Source organism: Podarcis liolepis, assembly GCF_965112155.1.
Source record: "Podarcis liolepis genome assembly, chromosome: 14".
Classification (NCBI taxonomy): domain Eukaryota; kingdom Metazoa; phylum Chordata; class Lepidosauria; order Squamata; family Lacertidae; genus Podarcis; species Podarcis liolepis.
Genome location: NC_139569.1, coordinates 41,492,623 through 41,509,547, shown reverse-complemented (window position 1 = coordinate 41,509,547; position 16,925 = coordinate 41,492,623). Strand labels below are relative to the sequence as shown.

Here is a 16,925-nt window from a genome sequence, read left to right as displayed (position 1 = left end):
TGCGCGTCAAGGTGGTCCAGGGGAGTGCGTGCCTCCGTCTCTCCGGGGCAGCCTCCAGATGACCGACAACGTCAGCCCCGCCCCACGCCCCTTCTCCAGCCCTGCTCTAAGCATACAGTCAGACAGCAACCAGGTCTGCTCCTCTGCCCTTGCTTTCCATCTTTGGGTAGGCCAGGCATCCAGATACCCAAGGCTGAAACCTCCAATCTGTCCCCTGCTTTCACAACTGTGCCCGCTGACTCCAATTTCCTGAAAAGGCCAATGCACTAGGATAACACAGGACTACGCTGCTGGACTGTAACTCCTTCCTACTCAGCTAAACAGGTATTAGCAAAGCAGAGCTATTTTGCACTGCTGGCAATAAGCGGTGCACCCTCAGCTGCATAGCCCAGTGTTTCCCATCCTTTTTAAAAGTTGCATGTGGGATTGTGGCATTGTGCAAAATGCATGAATAAATCTTTCATGGAAATGGGCAGTGACACAAATCCGTAGTCTTTATATATACTTTATATATAGTCTTTATATATACTATATATATATATATATATATATATATATATATATATATATATATATATAGTCAATATAGGCACAGAGTTAATTTTTTAAACATTTTCTAATGGTGGTGTGCCTCGAGATTTTTTTCATGAAACAAGTGTGCCTTTGCCCAAAAAAGGTTGGGAAACACTGTTCTAGAAGTCAGATGGTTGTTTATTTCTTTGACATCTGATGGGAGGGCGTTCCATGGCGCGGGTGCCACTACTGAGAAGACCCTCTGCCTGGTTTCCTACCTTATTTCATCCTTAAGGAGGGAGAAGGAAATAAGGTGGAGTGGAAAAAGCAGCCAAGATACATTTCAGACATTGTGATATATTAGTATATTTCAATATTTAGCTGGTGATATATCATGATGTTGAAAACCAGATACCACCCAGCCCTACTTGATAGATGTGCACCCACCCTTTGCTTAATCATGAATACCTTCTGAGGCAGCCTCTCAAACAACTTGTACCACCAGGAAGTTCTCTCTAACATCTGCACATACGGGATTGCACTGTTATTCTCCGTACATTTGTCTGATCCATTTTATAGCCTCAAGAGATTCACAACAGTTAGACAGAGAAGCCTGAAAACCACATTCATCGGCACAACACCCCATGCCTTAGGTTCCCCACAACTGCATTAACACATCTCCTGGAAGAGTTTGGTTGAGATCAAAGTTCCTTCTAATCTAGGCCTCAGAACCAGTGGCGCTTCAGATGCTTCCTAGACTGCTACTCCCATCGCCCCTTGACCATTGGCCATACTGACCAGGGGTGATGGGAGTTGGAGTCCAGCAGGATCTGGAGGGCTACAGGCTCCCCATTCCTTTTCTAATCCCTGGAAGTAATGGGACAGCTGGTGCCGAGGGTCCTTCCCCTAGTTGTTTACTGCGGCTAAAGGTAAAGGGACCCCTGACCGTTAGGTCCAGTTGTGGACGACCCTGGGGTTGTGGCGCTCATCTCGCTTTACTGGCTGAGGGAGCCAGCGTACAGCTTCCGGGTCATGTGGCCAGCATGACTAAGCCGCTTCTGGCGAACCAGAGCAGCGCACGGAAACGCCGTTTAGCTTCCCACCAGAGCGGTACCTATTTGTCTACTTGCACTTGACGTGCTTTCGAACTGCTAGGTTGGCAGGAGCAGGGACCGAGAAATGGGAGCTCACCCCGTCACAGGGATTTGAACCGTCGACCTTCTGATCGGCAAGCCCTAGGCTCTGTGGTTTAACCCACAGCATGGTCTTATTCCTGTTCCAAGCATTGTCTCCTGAGCAGAAGCTCTCCAGGGTCTTACAAGTCGGTGCTTCTTACCATCTGTTTTCTGAGCCTTCTAAGAGCCAGGGTGGTGTAGTGGTTAAGAGCGGTAGACTCGTAATCTGGTGAACCGGGTTCACTTCCCCTCTCCTCCACATGCAGCTGCTGGGTGACCTTGGGCCAGTCACATTTCTTTGAAGTCTCTCAGCCCCACTCACCTCACAGAGTGTTTGTTGTGGGGGAGGAAGGGAAAGGAGAATGTTAGCCGCTTTGAGACTCCTTCGGGTAGGGATAAAGCGGGATATCAAATCCAAATGCTGCTGCTGCTGCTGCTGCTTCTTCTTCTTCTTCTTCTTCTTCTTCTTCTTCTTCTTCTTCTTCTTCTTCTTCTTCTTCTTCTTCTAACAGGAGGAGCCAGGGACTGAACACAGGAACTTCTGCATGCAACCTTCCATTGTTGCTCTGATCCAGTTCAGTTTCAGGGCTCATGTAGACATGTCACCCACTGTTATCTGGGCAGCACCCGTTGTGTGATTAAATGCAAGGCCCCCCAGACCCCCCAGGAGTTGTCATTATGTCTTCTGGAGTGGAGTGAGGGGCGAGGCTTGTGAAAACGCAGCATACATAGGCTTGAACTTCCATTGTGTTCATCTGGAGCTCATGGGGTGCCTCTGATGCAAAAAAAAAATAAGATGACATAATGATCTGAGGGGCGCAGTGTGAGGCAGTCAGTTTAAATTAACAGTATATAGAGCTGTCAGGATAGTTAATCAGAAGCCTGCATAAACAACGGTACCTTGCACTTTGTCCTAGAAACCCAGCGAGAGCGGAGACCCTGGCAAACTGTCAAGAGCAGCTTTGTCCCGCAGGAGTGATATAAAACAGAGAGGACTTTTGACAGTAGATTTATCCGTGGAAACAAAAGGCTGCTTTCGGCTGGAAGATTTTTCACTTCGCCCCAGCGAAAGAAGGAGGGGGGTGGCGGTGGTAGGAACGGGATGGGAAAACGGAGCAAAATGGACCTGTCAAAAAATGAATTTTAAATCAATTTAATTGAAGCCATCACTTATGGTTTAGGATGGTGCCTTGGTTTCCTTTCCAGCTGGAGCGGAGTATTTTTATTTATTTATTTTACCACAAGAGACTTCTTGTCCTCAAAGTGTGTCTAATCAAGCAGTGAGTATTTGCATCATTAAAAGTCACCCTATCCGCTTCCAAGCGTTCTGTCAGCTTGTAGGAGGGATTAGGGGGTGGGGGGAGAGAGAGAGCGATGTGGTGCTCTCCCAGAAAAGTTAAAAGCTTGCAAATAACTGAAGCCAATTAAGATCAAAGCTGTGATATTCAGTAGTAGTTTCATTATAAACCTTTTTTAAAAAAAATAATAATAAATGAAACCACAACAACTTTGAAACAGATCAAGAGGTGTTAATACATAGCTCTTTTTTGTTATTCTTTAAAGCTTTTGCAGTATCTTAAAGCAACAGATTGCTTATTTGCTCCTTATCATGCGCAGAGTTCCCCCTTCCTCCCCACGGAATTGTCGGATTTAAAAAAACAACAACAACCCATGTTCTGAGTAATTTAGGAGCTAGTGGATTAAAAGCTTTCATTTACATGCAAAATGTACATTTGTTAGTAGGGAGGCCAACTTAAGGCGGTACAATAATTTATCGGACCTTACAGAGTTGCCACCTCTGCCTTGGCAAAAAAAGAAAGAAATTGGAAGGTGTGGTTTTTCGCCTGGTGAGTTGCAAGCCTCCAGGGGGAACTTTCCATTTCCACTTGCAGGAAAAGGAGCTCCCGAATATTTGTTGTGAAGCTTTTGCCATTCTTAACGTGCAATGGGCATGGATGGCCACTCAGGCCAGGTCTATATCTGCCAAGGCAGGAAGCACCCCTCTTGCCATTGGTCCTCACAGTAGTCGTGCACAGACTGTGAGCCTTGGAAAACACCCAGTGCTCAATTCCATTCTGCATGTCATTGGGAATTCTCGATAGCGGTGGGCAAGTGATCTTTCAGGGAGGCTTGAACACGATCACAACATGTTCACATGATCTCAGCATTCTCCAAGATGCTCTGTGGAAACCACTGATTTGACTACAACCTTTTGCAATAGGAGAGGGAAGAAGACTGTGATTCCTAAGCAACAATAGCCACTTCCACCCACATTTGAGCCAGCTCCAAATACATAGGTGGTATCCCTGTGAAGATTAGGGACGCAGGTGGCGCTGTGGGTTAAACCACAGAGCCTAGGACTTGCCAATCAGAAGGTCGGCGGTTCGAATCCCTGCGACGGGGTGAGCTCCCATTGCTCGGTCCCAGCTCCTGCCAACCTAGCAGTTCGAAAGCACGTCAAAGTGCAAGTAGATAAATAAGTACCGCTCCAGCGGGAAGGTAAATGGCATTTCCATGTGCTGCTCTGGTTCACCACATGACCCGGAAGCTGTACGCCGGCCACATGACCCGGAAGCTGTACGCCGGCTCCCTCGGCCAATAAAGCAAGATGAGTGCTGCAACCCCAGAGTCGGTCATGACTGGACCTAATGGTCAGGGGTCCCTTTACCCTTTACCTTTATCCCTGTGAAGAATCCCTAGCAATTTTGGGGGGAGCCAAATGTGGAGGGGGGTGTTCTGGGCTTTTTATATTGCCTTCCCCCCCCCCACACACAAACCGGAACATACAGGATATTTCTGTCGTGCATATAACTTCTTGCTACGTATACAGGATCATTTTCCATAGCTGTCTAGAAGTTGAATTTATTCACTAAACTTGTGAGTGTTGCTGCTACTCCTCAAACCACTACTCAGCTATTTCATACTTCATAACTAATTTGAAAGGCACTGCAAATTAAACAAAGGCCCATGTGCTTTATTTTCCTCCCTCTCTTTCCCCTCACTCCTGAGTCCCCTTTTTGGGAACGTCGCTATTCCTGTTTCACTCCGACCCTGCCAGGATCTATTAACAAACAAAAACTTAAGAGCTAGGCGATATTTGTGTATCAGTTCCTCTTCCTGAGGGCCCTTGAGGATTTAGCATTTACCAGGTTAGGAATGAGGAATCTGTGGCCTTCCAAATGTTTTGGACTCCCAGCTCTAGTATCAGGGAGCTGAGGGGAAGAAAAGACATCATCTCTAAGGGTCAATCTGAGAAGTCTGGCAGGTTGTATTTGGTCCATAGGCTGCCTAATGAAGAATGAAGGATGGTATTCTGTAGCCTCTGCCCAACTAATGTTGTGCTGTAATCCAAGATTGATCGACGGTAATCGCAATAGCCCTGCAGCTAATGGTGTGAGTCATTGTCTTGTTTATAGATTTCCCCAACCAGTTGACCCAGGGGATCTGTACCCTGTTGTGAATAATAGCTAGTTTGAATGATTAGTCCACTTCGTTTTTGTATGACAAGTATGGACCTTCCTCACTGTTGTAAATTATGCATTTTTGTTGATGTCCAGACCATTCACAGAGTGGTGTTGTGGTTAGAGTAGGAGACCAAGGTTTGAATCCTCACTTGGCCACAAAGCTGGGTGACATTTGGGGCAGTCACAGTCTCTCAGCCCAATCTGCTTTGTTGTGAGGATAAAATGGGGAAGGGAGGAGTCATGTTGCACCACCATGATCTTCTTGGAGGAAAGGTGGGATATAAATGTGTTTAGTTAATTTGGATGTAACAGACCAGTGGCCGTGATTAAAAACATGTTCTTCAGAACAGTCCTACTAAAATTAATGGGAATGATCTGATATAAGTAGATCATGTCTTACAACCCACCATTAGTTAGGGTTCATTCAACTCCAGTGATATGCAGAGGGATTTGTGGAGCTCAATATGTGTGAAACCCAGTTCCATTGTCCTAGCCCCAAACATCTGCTTGTTCAAATTTTGGCCAGATCCTTGAGATTGTCATTCCTTCAAAATTACTAGTTGCTTGCTTCAGCTGAAAGTCCCTGTTGTACATCTGTTTTACTCATAGTTGGGTTGCATCATTGGTGGTTTTGTAGCATTAAATAGGACTTGTTGCAGTTCCTTCAATAATGTGAGTCGTTTGCTTCAGTGAAAGGTCCTGATCATATGTGTATTTCGTTCAGTGTTGCATTGCAACATTGGTTTTGCAGTCTTAGGCAAAAGTTGTTGCTGTTCCTTCAATAGCATGAGTTCCCCTGGCCTCATGGGTGTTTCACCCATAGATGAGAACCATCGTTGGTGTCACAGTACAATTTCTGTTTAAGACTATGATATAAGTTTCCAGGTTGGTTGACCCAGTATTCTTCATAGCTTTTTGTGTAAAGAAGCTGGTTTTCAATGTGACCAATATTCCACAAAAACTTTGGTGGATTTGTGCAAAAGAAAGAAAAGAAAAGAAAAATACTTTTGCAGATGCGCAATAATTGCAAAATAGGAAAAGGCAGAATTGTGGCAATAACTAATGTTGATTCATATAAGTGTTACATAAACAAATTAATTGAAATACGATAATATTGGAATGGCCACAAGTATATTGGAATCAGTCTTGAAAATGATGGAGTTGCAATTCATTATTTATACTACTACGGTGGTACCTTGGTTTAAGAACAGCTTAGTTTATAAGCAACTTGCATTAAGAACGCTGCAAACCCGGAAGTAGGTCTTTTGGTTTGTGAACTTTGCCTTGGATTAAGAACATGTTCCGCTTCCTGTTGAGTGTGTTCCATTTGTAAATTGAGTCCCCCGCTGCTATGGGAAAGCACGCCTTAGTTTATGAACACCTTGGTTTAAGAACGGACTTCCGGAATGGATTAAGTTTGTAAACCAAGGTACCACTGTACTACTGTTTCACATAAATATTATTTGCGCATATTATTTGCAAAATAATTTGAAGCATGCCCTGAAATCAGAAAAAGAAAAATGTGTTACAATAAAAGCAGCTGAAACTTAAACAGCAAAACTAATCATCAGTAGACAGCAAAATCTTCATAATCCATCAGATGTCTGGGAGAAGAGATAAGTTTTTAGCTAGAACTGAAAGGATATTAATGATGGCACCAGGCAGACCTCACTGGAGAGAGCCTGCCACAAGCGAGGATTCGCCACTGAAAAGCTCTCTTCATTTCCACCACCCTCTGAAAGAGCACCCTGGAAAGAGCCTCAGATGAAAATTGAAGGGTCCTCGTAGGTTCACATTGGTAGAGGTGCTCTGAAGCCACACAGAACTACACAGGAATAGTAAGTTACGGCCCAGATGACCTACTTCAGAGACAGACGGACAAAATGATGGGCTTGATAAAAGACTAGGTAGAACAAAATAGACCCTGTCAACCTTGACATTTGAGAAGGGAGGGAAGAGACTCCAATGCCTCAGTTGCTTTAGCAAGTTTTCCTAGTTCTTTGAAGTCATGACTTGGAGGAGAGCACAGAATGTAAATTTTACATTAGCACAGTACACCACTGTGCACATAAACATGTCTCTATATCCTTCATCCAGGCAAGCAAGAGGCATAATCGGAGTTCAAGGACTCATTCCCTCCAGGCAAAAATGCTCAGGGTAAGCAGGTCCTAGCAGGTCCATTGAGGGGTGTGGCCTAGCAAAGGAGGTGTGGCCTCAGGGGATCTTAAAGGGACAGGTAGCTGTTGCATGTGACCCCACCCCCAGGTCTGAAGTTCTTCATCCTTGTCTTAAGCATTACTTCTATGAAACGATTGAAACAGACTGCTCAACCATATTGCAAATAAGCTAAAGAAAGATACAGATGAGCAAGTTGGTGATCAATAGTCTGGAAATGCTTGTATAAATTTTTAAAAGTCTTCAATTGCCAGTGGAAACATACTAGCGAAGGTTTCCATCAGATATCCAGGGCAGAAATATTGTATTATAATCGTGGTTATTACTATTATTAACCAGGCACCTTTGCTGTACTGTTTTCAATGCATGCTAAAACTTATTTGTTTAGGCAACCATACCCAGACAAACTTTATGATGTACATTTGTCAATTTTATTCTGTCTGTCTATATTTGATACATGTTTTAATGTCTACTTAATTTTAAAGTTTTGTTTTATTGGCAGTTTCTCATTGCTAAGCCACACCTCCCCCATCCCATTCCTGGCTAGTTTACTTCAAAAATTACTTAATTAACCCTTAAGCTACAAACGGAATGATCCGTGCTGTTGCACTTCCAAAAAATGTAACCTACACTCTCTAGTGCAGGGGTTGGCAGTGCCATGCCTGTGGGCACACTTGGGCCTGCAGAGATGTTCTTTCATGCCTGCAGGGTATCTGTCCCACTCCCCCCCCCCTACTGAAATTAGGCTTGAAAGAAGCATTCTTCTGCAACCAATGTAGAAAGTGGGGTGCCTACAACAGTTTCTCCCCTTTGTAAATGTGCACACAGACCCAAAAAGCATGGTGGCCCTCTTCTCTAGTGCCTCAGCAACAATTTGCTCCAATTCGAGGGTGGACAAGCTTGTTACTTAACAGATCAACTAGGCTAATCTGGATAGACTCTGAGCAGATTTATTCCTGTTCATTTTCGTGCCTTATCCCGCCGCCCCCCAACCCAAAAAAGCTAACATAAATTACAGGACAGGGTTTGCAGACTTAATCTGGCTCAGATCAGACTTTTTCATCTCCTGCACTGGGCAAGATCTTTCTTCTCTGCAGTTATAGGCACTTTCCTTGACAGAATGAGGGAGCAAAAGGTGAGAGTTATTTAAAAGGGATTACCAGGAATAAAAAGATCTCACCTTCATGTTCCCATGAATTTTTTTTGCCTTTGTTGCAGGTTTTTCTTCCACTCAGGAGGTCTTTAATGAGAGTGTGCCAGGATGTGTTCTCCGAGGTCAGGTCCTTACCAGTAGTGAGCTCAGAGACAAACATGTTCTCCGAGCAATTCTCTTAGAGATTTAACAACTTAAGGCTGCATCGCTTTTCAAAGAGGGCCACATGATTCTGGGAAATTGAAAGTATTCTTGCAATGAAAATAGTATCTAAAAGGGGTTCAAGGAGCTGCTGGGCCTCAAGAAGGGACTCTGGGCGACTCAATGTTTTGCTCAGCGGAATTGTGAAGTATTCCATCTATTCACCAAGTCAGAATTGCAACAGCAGGCAGAGAGAGAGAGAGAGAGAGAGAGATTCTCAGTGGCTGCATTCTTAGTTTTCTTTCCCAGAGACTTGCCAAAGTCTGAGCCTCTGCATCTCTTTTCATTCAAGCTGACAGAACATAAGAAAAGCCCCACAGAATCAGGCCATAATCCCATCATGTTCCACACCTTGTTCTTACAGTGGCTAATCAGATGCCTAGGTGAAGCCCACAAGCGGAGCTCAAGGGCATCAGTGTTTTTCCTACCTACAACTTGTATGCACTTAGGATGCAATCCTATACATGTCTTAAGATTTCATTGGGATCAATGGTCAGTTCATGCAATGGCAACTTGACTGTGCTCCTGGTATTGCATACATCTACCACTGCTCTGGTGGCGCTGTGGGTTAAACCACAGAGCCTAGGGCTTGCCGATCAGAAGGTTGGCGGTTCAAATCCCCGCGACGGGGTGAGCTCCCGTTGCTCAGTCCCTGCTCCTGCCAACCTAGTAGTTCGAAAGCACGTCAGAGTGCAAGTAGATAAATAGGTACCACTCTGGTGGGAAGGTAAACGGCATTTCCGTGCGCTGCTCTGGTTCGCCAGAAGCGGCTTAGTCATGCTGGCCACATGACCCGGGAGCTGTACGCCGGCTCCCTCAGCCAATAAAGTGAAATGAGCACCGCAACCCCAGAGTGGGCCTAATGGTCAGGGGTACCTTTACCTTTACCTCTGCTCATAGGAAAGGGAACATTCATGTAATATACAGTACACCATATTTGCCCTCAAATCCCAGTTTTTATTTTCCTGTAAACCTCCCTGGGTTCAGTCATTATGTCAAATGCTGTAATAAAATGGCATCATTTGGACTCACTTGGCTTCTGTCAAACCTGTTTTGCAGGGGTCTTTTTCTCTGACTTGATAATTTAGCCATTGCAATCAGAACATGCGCAAAATGGTGACCGAATGTGTACGAAATGTTTTCGTGAGTCTGTTGTCCCAACCTCCTTGATGGCAGCAATGGAGCGCTGTCCAATTGCAGTGATAAGAACCTGGCACATGCAGGCATGAAATCATTCCGTGTAACTTTACCATCTGACTCTCTGGCCGCAGTGTACAGAAGTGCGCGCCACCAACTGTTCCAATGTCAGTCAACCAATTTATACAGCTCTCCAAGGGCAAGAAGAGCAACTCACAATCCATAAGTGTGGTTAACTCAGAGAAGATCAATTGGTTCTTCTCTGATGTCTGCTGATTTTCTGTTTATTCGAAACAAATGACTCCAGGACTTAACTTGAAAGGTTACTCTTTTGGATGGCGGTTTGGAATTCTTAACCGAATTACCTTATTGGTAGGTTTGTCAGTGGTACAGCAGTTTGATCATAACTATCTAATGACCTTCAAGGATTTGAACCTCAAAAAGATCTTCCAGGAGGGATCAGATGAGAAGTCCATTTAGTCTAGTACACCCAGATATTCCTGGGAAAATCACAACCCATCAGTTGTTGTTGTTGTAGTTGTTGATATCCTGTCTTTCCCCCAAGAAACCCCAAGGTGGAATACCTGGTTCTTTACATCTGCATTTTATCCACACAGCAGCTCTGTGTGGTTGGTTAGGCAGAGAGGCAGTGGCCTGCTCAAGGTCATAATAACACCATGGAAGATAGCTGTGGCTGAAAAATTAACTCCTCAAATGAGGCTACTAGAGGAACAAGATAAACCTTGGACAGCAGCTGGAGGAGGAGGAGGAGATGATGAAGAACGAGCTGTGATTACCAATGAAAGAAGAGCGGCAGATGAAATTACTGGACTATGCCAAATTGACAGGGAAAATTTGGAACCAACAGGACCAGACATTCCTGAAAGACTGGAATAAATTTATGTTATATTTGAAAGACAACTGTAAACTGGCATCGCTAGTAGGGCTACAAGAAGCTTTGTGAGGTTAAAATTGCCATTTATTATTAAGTGCAACTTAGAAATCATTTATATAAGATCGTGATTTAATAGTAATAAAAATATAAGAAAATGCAATAATAGAGAATAAGTTTGAAAACCATCAGCCGGGGAGGAGGGAAGTCTCAGGCTTATATAGCCAAAATTTTATTATATTGTTATGTGAAAATGTTATTATGTTTGAAAATATTTGTAAAAACCAATAAAAATTATTATTTAAAGAAAGAGCTGTGAGTGGAGGGATGGGAATCTGTAGGACCAACAAACTTGCTGTACCCGGAACTGAGTGTGGAGAGTGCAGTTGAATGGGAAACAGCATTGGGCAGCCAGAAGAAGTACCACCCATCTTGGGCCTCCCCATAAAAAGCAAGTCTAGTGAGAAAGACTAAGGCAATGCCCGCTTTTTCCAGGAACTTTTCTCAGTGTTAGATTTTTTTGTGGGTGAGCTGAGGGATTGTTTGGGTTTGATCCTGGAGGCTGAGAGGGAAGGTGTGTCAGAGGTGGGGTGGTGGTTGTTGTATTTTTTAACTCCTTATACTAAGCGACCTCCTAGATTTGGTTGCAAATTCATGTCTAGACAGTCCATTCGTCATAGCTGGTGTTAGAGTACATAGTGTGCCTCGTGAATCAAGAGCAGTTTGGTGGGTGACAGCCCAGGCCTGCACAAATACCACTCCCTGATTCATTGTGCAGGCTACACCCCTGCCTTCAGTATGGATTGCACTTCGGTTGTCCCCTGAGCGCACTTGCAAAGAGAAACTGACCTGCGGGTTTTGTGCTGATGCAGGTAACTGCCTCGATGAGAATTTCACAAGGCCTTGTTGTTCTCTTTAGGCAACCAGGATGATATTTATGCTGTCCTTCCAAGTGATACATTATTCTCAGTAAATCTCAGAACAACTCTTTGAGGTCTATCAATATTACTATCCAGGGCTGCAGCTGTGAAATGGAGTGTGGAATATTTCGTCCATTTCCCGCAAAATGGGGGAAGTCGTTTCCCCGTTGGCACTAAACACACACACACAATATTAGGACCGACTCTAGTTGAGATTGTGATTTGCTTTCAACTTTTTAATGCTGTATTCTATAATGCTGTAACCCATCCTAGGACCTTCTGTTGAAGAACAGGTCGTTGTTATTTGAGAGGGTTTTAAACCACCAAGATTTGTTTTTGTTTTTTAAGTCAAGTGGTATATAAATTTTATAGTGTTGTTGTTTTAGCCACAGAGCAAAGCTCTTCAAAATTTCATCAGGTAGGCAGTTGCCTTTTTAGATTTCCTGTACAGATTAGTCTCCATTTATTCTGGGGGTCATGTTCCGAACCCCTGTGCCCATGCGCAAAGTTCCGTAAAATGGGGTGGACCCAAGAGAACCCTCCTGGCTCCTGCGGAGACCCACCCTGGAGCCCAAAGAGGACCTCTTAGGGCTCTGCGGAGGGTCTCCTCATGAGCTGGTGGGCCAGTGGGGCTTTGCTGAGGGTGCTCAGCCTCCCCACACAACAGCTGGCATGTGGGGTGGCGCAGCAGTAGCAACAGCCACTGCCCTGCATGTCAGCTGAGGAAGCCCTGTCACCCCTCCAGCTCATGCAGAGACCCTTCTCGGATTCCAAAGAGGACATCTTCTTCAGGCTCTGAGGAGGGTCTCCTCACAAGCCAGAGGCTTGTTGAGGCTGCTCAGCTGATGCACAGAAAAGCTCTCCAGGCCTATCTGTCCAACCCCCAGGACTCTTAGTAGACCATTCTTTCTCCCCAGGTTCTCCCCACACTTGGTCCCCTCCACAGCCTTCTTGAGTGTTTTGCTGACATGACTGACATGTGTCTTTGAACTGTGATCATTCCTCATGGAGGATAGAAAAGTGTGTGTGTGTGTGTGTGTGTGTGTGTGTGGTTTTTGCATTACTGGAATTTTGCACATGCAAAGCTAAGACCACATCAATTGCTCTGCCCACTTTTGACTCTGGCCGCATCCATCACTGGCTTGTGGCCCCTGGAAGAAAATGTGACCCTTGGATCAAAAATGTCCCTCCACCCCAGAGAAGGACAGCAGAGTCCTTCTTACGTGCTTTATTGCCTCCCGCTCTGAAACGGTTGTGTTACAAAATACCTTGTGTTTGGTTGCATTTGGGTTGTGCTGTTTCTTTCTCCTTCCAGCTTAGTCCTTCTGGTTTGTTTACGTTTATTCATTAGCAATTTAATGTTAGATGCTTCATCATGGGAGGCTGTCGGGACGGGGAAGAGCAGAGGGAAAATGCCAGGAATCATTAGTGTCTGTTAGCCACCGCTGCTCATCAATCTTGGCAAAGAGGGCAGCCCATCAGTTCTGGACTGGTGGACCTGTGATGCAGAAACATCATTAACAGTTAGAAATTGCATCTTTTTCGGGTCAGCTCTTAATGGCTAAGAACTCCCTCGCAATTTGCTTTGCCAAGTAGTACCCCCATCCGGGCTGATTCCAAAATGACCTCATTCAAGCAAGCCGGCCCAGAAATCAATTAAGGACTGGGATGAGCTCAAGCTTGCAATGGTAGCCAGGTCTAGAATCACATCCTGCATTCCCGTGAATACTCTTGTAAACCAGTGCTCATCTGGGGCAAAAAAAAAAGGGATTACGAAAGTTTTCCAATTGTACGCTTTACAAATGTTGACCCCTTTTCCCCTCTGCATTTTTACACACTGCTCAGATCACAGACCATCTCTCCTTAGCTACCATTTTTAGAAGACTATAAGAGGTTTGTGATTCAGCTAAAACTGAGCAGGGGATCTAGGAGTCGGGCTTAAGAATTTCATTAAAGGCTGTGTACCTTGCCTGTCCACACAGTAGCTTAGACGCTGGGTTTGAAGGCACAAATGGACCAACACAGGAATAGTGAACCAGTGGTTTTCCAGATGTTGCTGAACTCTCTGATGGCTGGCTGAATGAGGGCTAATTAACTGAGACAATCCTAACAAGACAGAGACTCTGAGAGTGGGGGGATCTCTGGATCCAGGTATTGCCTGTTTTGGATGGGGTTGCACACCTGTGAGCAGGTACACAGTGTGCCTGGAGTCAGCTCTGCCACTGGATGCCCAAGTGGCCTTGGTGGCATGGAGCACCCACTACCAGTTTTGGGTTTTGATGCCCATTCCTGGATAGGAATAATCAGGCTACTTTGGTTAACGCATTGGTAGCCCCATGGTAACGCTACTGTAATATACTGTGTATAGGGCTGCACTTGTTTAATAATCTGTAGCCAGTGCAGAATGCAGCAGCTAGCATGCTCAAGGCTGTACACGTATTACACCCGTGGTGAAAGATCTGCACTTGCCTGCCTGTTAGGTACTGAGCTGCAATCAAGGTTTTATCACATAAAAGCCCTAAACAGCTTGAGACCAGGTTGCCTAGCAGAACATTTCCCCCATTATACCCTTGGTAAAATTCTCAGACCTTTCAAGGAGGCCTTGTGGATCATACCCTGGAGAGCCACTGCCAGTCAATACTGAACTAGCCCTGTTTTGTGTGGGGCTACCTTTGAAGGTGACCCAGAAAGTACAACTAATCCAGAATGTGGCTGCAAGACTGGTGACTGGGAACAGCTGCCGGGACCATGTAACATTGATCTGCGTTGGTTCCCAGTACATTTCCGAGCACAATTCAAAATGTTGGTGCTGACCTTTAAAGACCTAAGCGGCTTTGGCCCAGGATACCTGGGCCAAAGCCATTTCCTTCCCCATCGTTCAGACCTGACACTGAGATCCATCTCCAAGGGCTTTCTGGAGGTTTTCTCACTGTGAGAAGTAAAGCTATAGGGAACCAGGCAGAGAGCCTTCTTGGTAGTGGCACCCGCCTTGTGGAACGCCCTCCCATCAGATATCAAGGAAATAAGGTACTATTTTAGAAGACATCTGAAGGCCCCCTGTAGGGAAATTTTAAATCTTTTACTGGGTTTGATGTTTTAGTTTGTTGGAAGCATCCCAGAGTGGCTGGAGCAGCCCAGTCAGTTCGGCGGCATATAATAATTTATCATCTTCATTATTATTACATGGACCAATTGTCCAGCTCTGTACAGGGCAGCTTTCTGTGTTCATAATGTTCCAGGTTCAATCCATGCCCTTTCTAGTTATTTATCTAGATGATTTATATACTGCCCTGTGCACAGGCCTAAGTCACAACAGGTAGATAAGAATCCATAAAATCCATAAAAATGCACAATAGCATCAATTGCTGCCAGTTACTAATAGCAACAGGCCTCTTCTCCTCCAAATGTCTTCTGAAAATGCTGCGCCATAAAAGGATCTGGAAGCAGATAATGGGAAAGATTTCAGCCTCAGAGCCTGGACAGCCTCTGCTGGTCAGAGTAGACAGTATTGGTCTAGCAAGTTGCATAATCTGACCTGTTTTATGGCGGCTTCCTATATTCCTTATGTTTTGTGGGGCAAAACAACAATTGTTGCAGCTTTATCATAAACTGAGGTGGTTGATTTGTGAAACGCACAAGTTTGGTCATCTAGCTCAGTTTTGTTAGCCAGCCTGGGATATTAAGTATTCAAATGATAATTTGGAACAAGAAAATACTCTTACAGAGAATCACCCCCACCCCCCAGGTAAAAATAAAAACTTGGCTTGGAGTTTACATGGATTGGATGTGCCTTGAATTTTGTAAAGGAGCTTTGGTTAACTTACAGGCAAAGGCTTTATTGGGTACCATGTGGCAATTAGTTGGAGAAGGGAAAGAGATTGCAGTTTAATTAATATTCTAATCCCAACGTTAACAATCTTCCTGCCAAGTCAGCAAGGCTGCATGTTCTGTTTGCAATCCTTGTGATTCAGCCGGGGTGACATTCGTCAGCTCCCTCCAGAAAAGAAACCCACTTGTAAATTTAGCTCAAAAATTAGCAAATGTCAATATGTCGCAGAAAAGTTTTAATCAGGGCTGTCACATAGCAGTTTTTCTGTCGACAAACACAAAGAGACCTTTCATGCAACATAATTTACACAATCTTCACTAGCATAAAGTGTGAATTAAGGAGTCGCTCATTGGCTCCGGGCATTGAAGTAGAATCAACCTCCCTCTGTGTCTTTTATTGTTATTTTGAGAGGGTTTTTTTGTTTTTTAAAACCCTGCAGGTAAATAGTATTACCAAGTGGCTCATTCTACACCCTCCGTACACACCAGTCATGAGGCTCTTGCTGCTTTCTGCTTGCGTGATGCTATTGACCGCCTCCCAAAGTGCTGCCGTCAGCTTCCCAGAAGACGACGACCCTATTAATGTTGTCGACTACCACTGTGAGTAACTGGTGGGAACAAACTTGCCATTTATTTTTTGTTGTTGTTGAGGGAAAGCAGTTGTTCCTTCTGAGATTGACTTGGCTTTTCACTTATTAGGCAATTCCATCATTAATAATAATAATAATAATAATAATAATAATAATAATAGCATTCAAAAGTGTGCAGTAAGTTCAAGTTTGTTTGTTTTAAAGCGTGTTTGCAGAGTTCCTGCCATTTATTCATTTATATTCAGCGCATTATGCAAGGAATTTAGTTTAAGCCTTCTGCTCCCAGTATATACAGCTAATCAATGTTGTCTATTGATTCTTTAGCTCTATAATCCTGAGTGATGGCGTAACCCATTTTTACTTGCAGATTCAAGGCAATATCCAGTATTTAAAGGACGCCCTTCAGGCAATGAATCCCAGCATAGGCTGGACTTTCAACTGATGTTGAAAATTCGAGACACACTTTATATTGCTGGCAGGTAATTTTCCCGCAGTCAGTTGATTAAATTAAAATTCTCTCTCCCTCCCTCCTACCCACCCCTGCCCTGGTTGGTTTTGCATTTAATCTGTGCACCTTGTTTAAAAGTAATCTGTAGAGAATGGGATCGGGAAATAGAATTGGAAGGGGAAAATGAATGCACAGAGGGAGAGGGACACAATATATTACAGAAGAGAAGCCCTGCTAGATCAGACCATCTAATCCAGCCACCTCTTTTGAACAGGGCTTATACAGATACCCCCAAGAAGCCTGGTAGGGTTAAATGGTAATGCATGTATGAGACACACATTTCTAGACTGGAAACCAGGTATGTGCAAGTCTATCAGTCCCTGGTTTCTGGCAGCACTGCCAACTGCCTCCCTTGAGTAGGTGTCCTTG

The 16,925-nt window shown here is 44.4% G+C and overlaps 1 protein-coding gene across 24 annotated transcripts in view; it reads left to right on the top strand.

The window, feature by feature from the left end:
* The window catches only part of SEMA6D (semaphorin 6D), a 441,595-nt gene that overhangs the window by 378,829 nt on the left and 45,841 nt on the right, over positions 1 to 16,925 (top strand). For 21 of the 24 annotated variants that reach the window (XM_083475634.1, XM_083475637.1, XM_083475638.1 and 18 more), the window contains 2 exons: positions 15,899 to 16,058; positions 16,416 to 16,527. In XM_083475634.1, coding sequence (XP_083331760.1) covers positions 15,950 to 16,058; positions 16,416 to 16,527 — 221 coding nt within the window. In that variant the 5' untranslated portion in view covers positions 15,899 to 15,949. Of the gene's footprint in view, positions 1 to 2,339; positions 2,969 to 15,898; positions 16,059 to 16,415; positions 16,528 to 16,925 lie in introns of those variants that run through there. The other 3 variants (XM_083475621.1, XM_083475640.1, XM_083475632.1) reach the window with 3 other exon arrangements.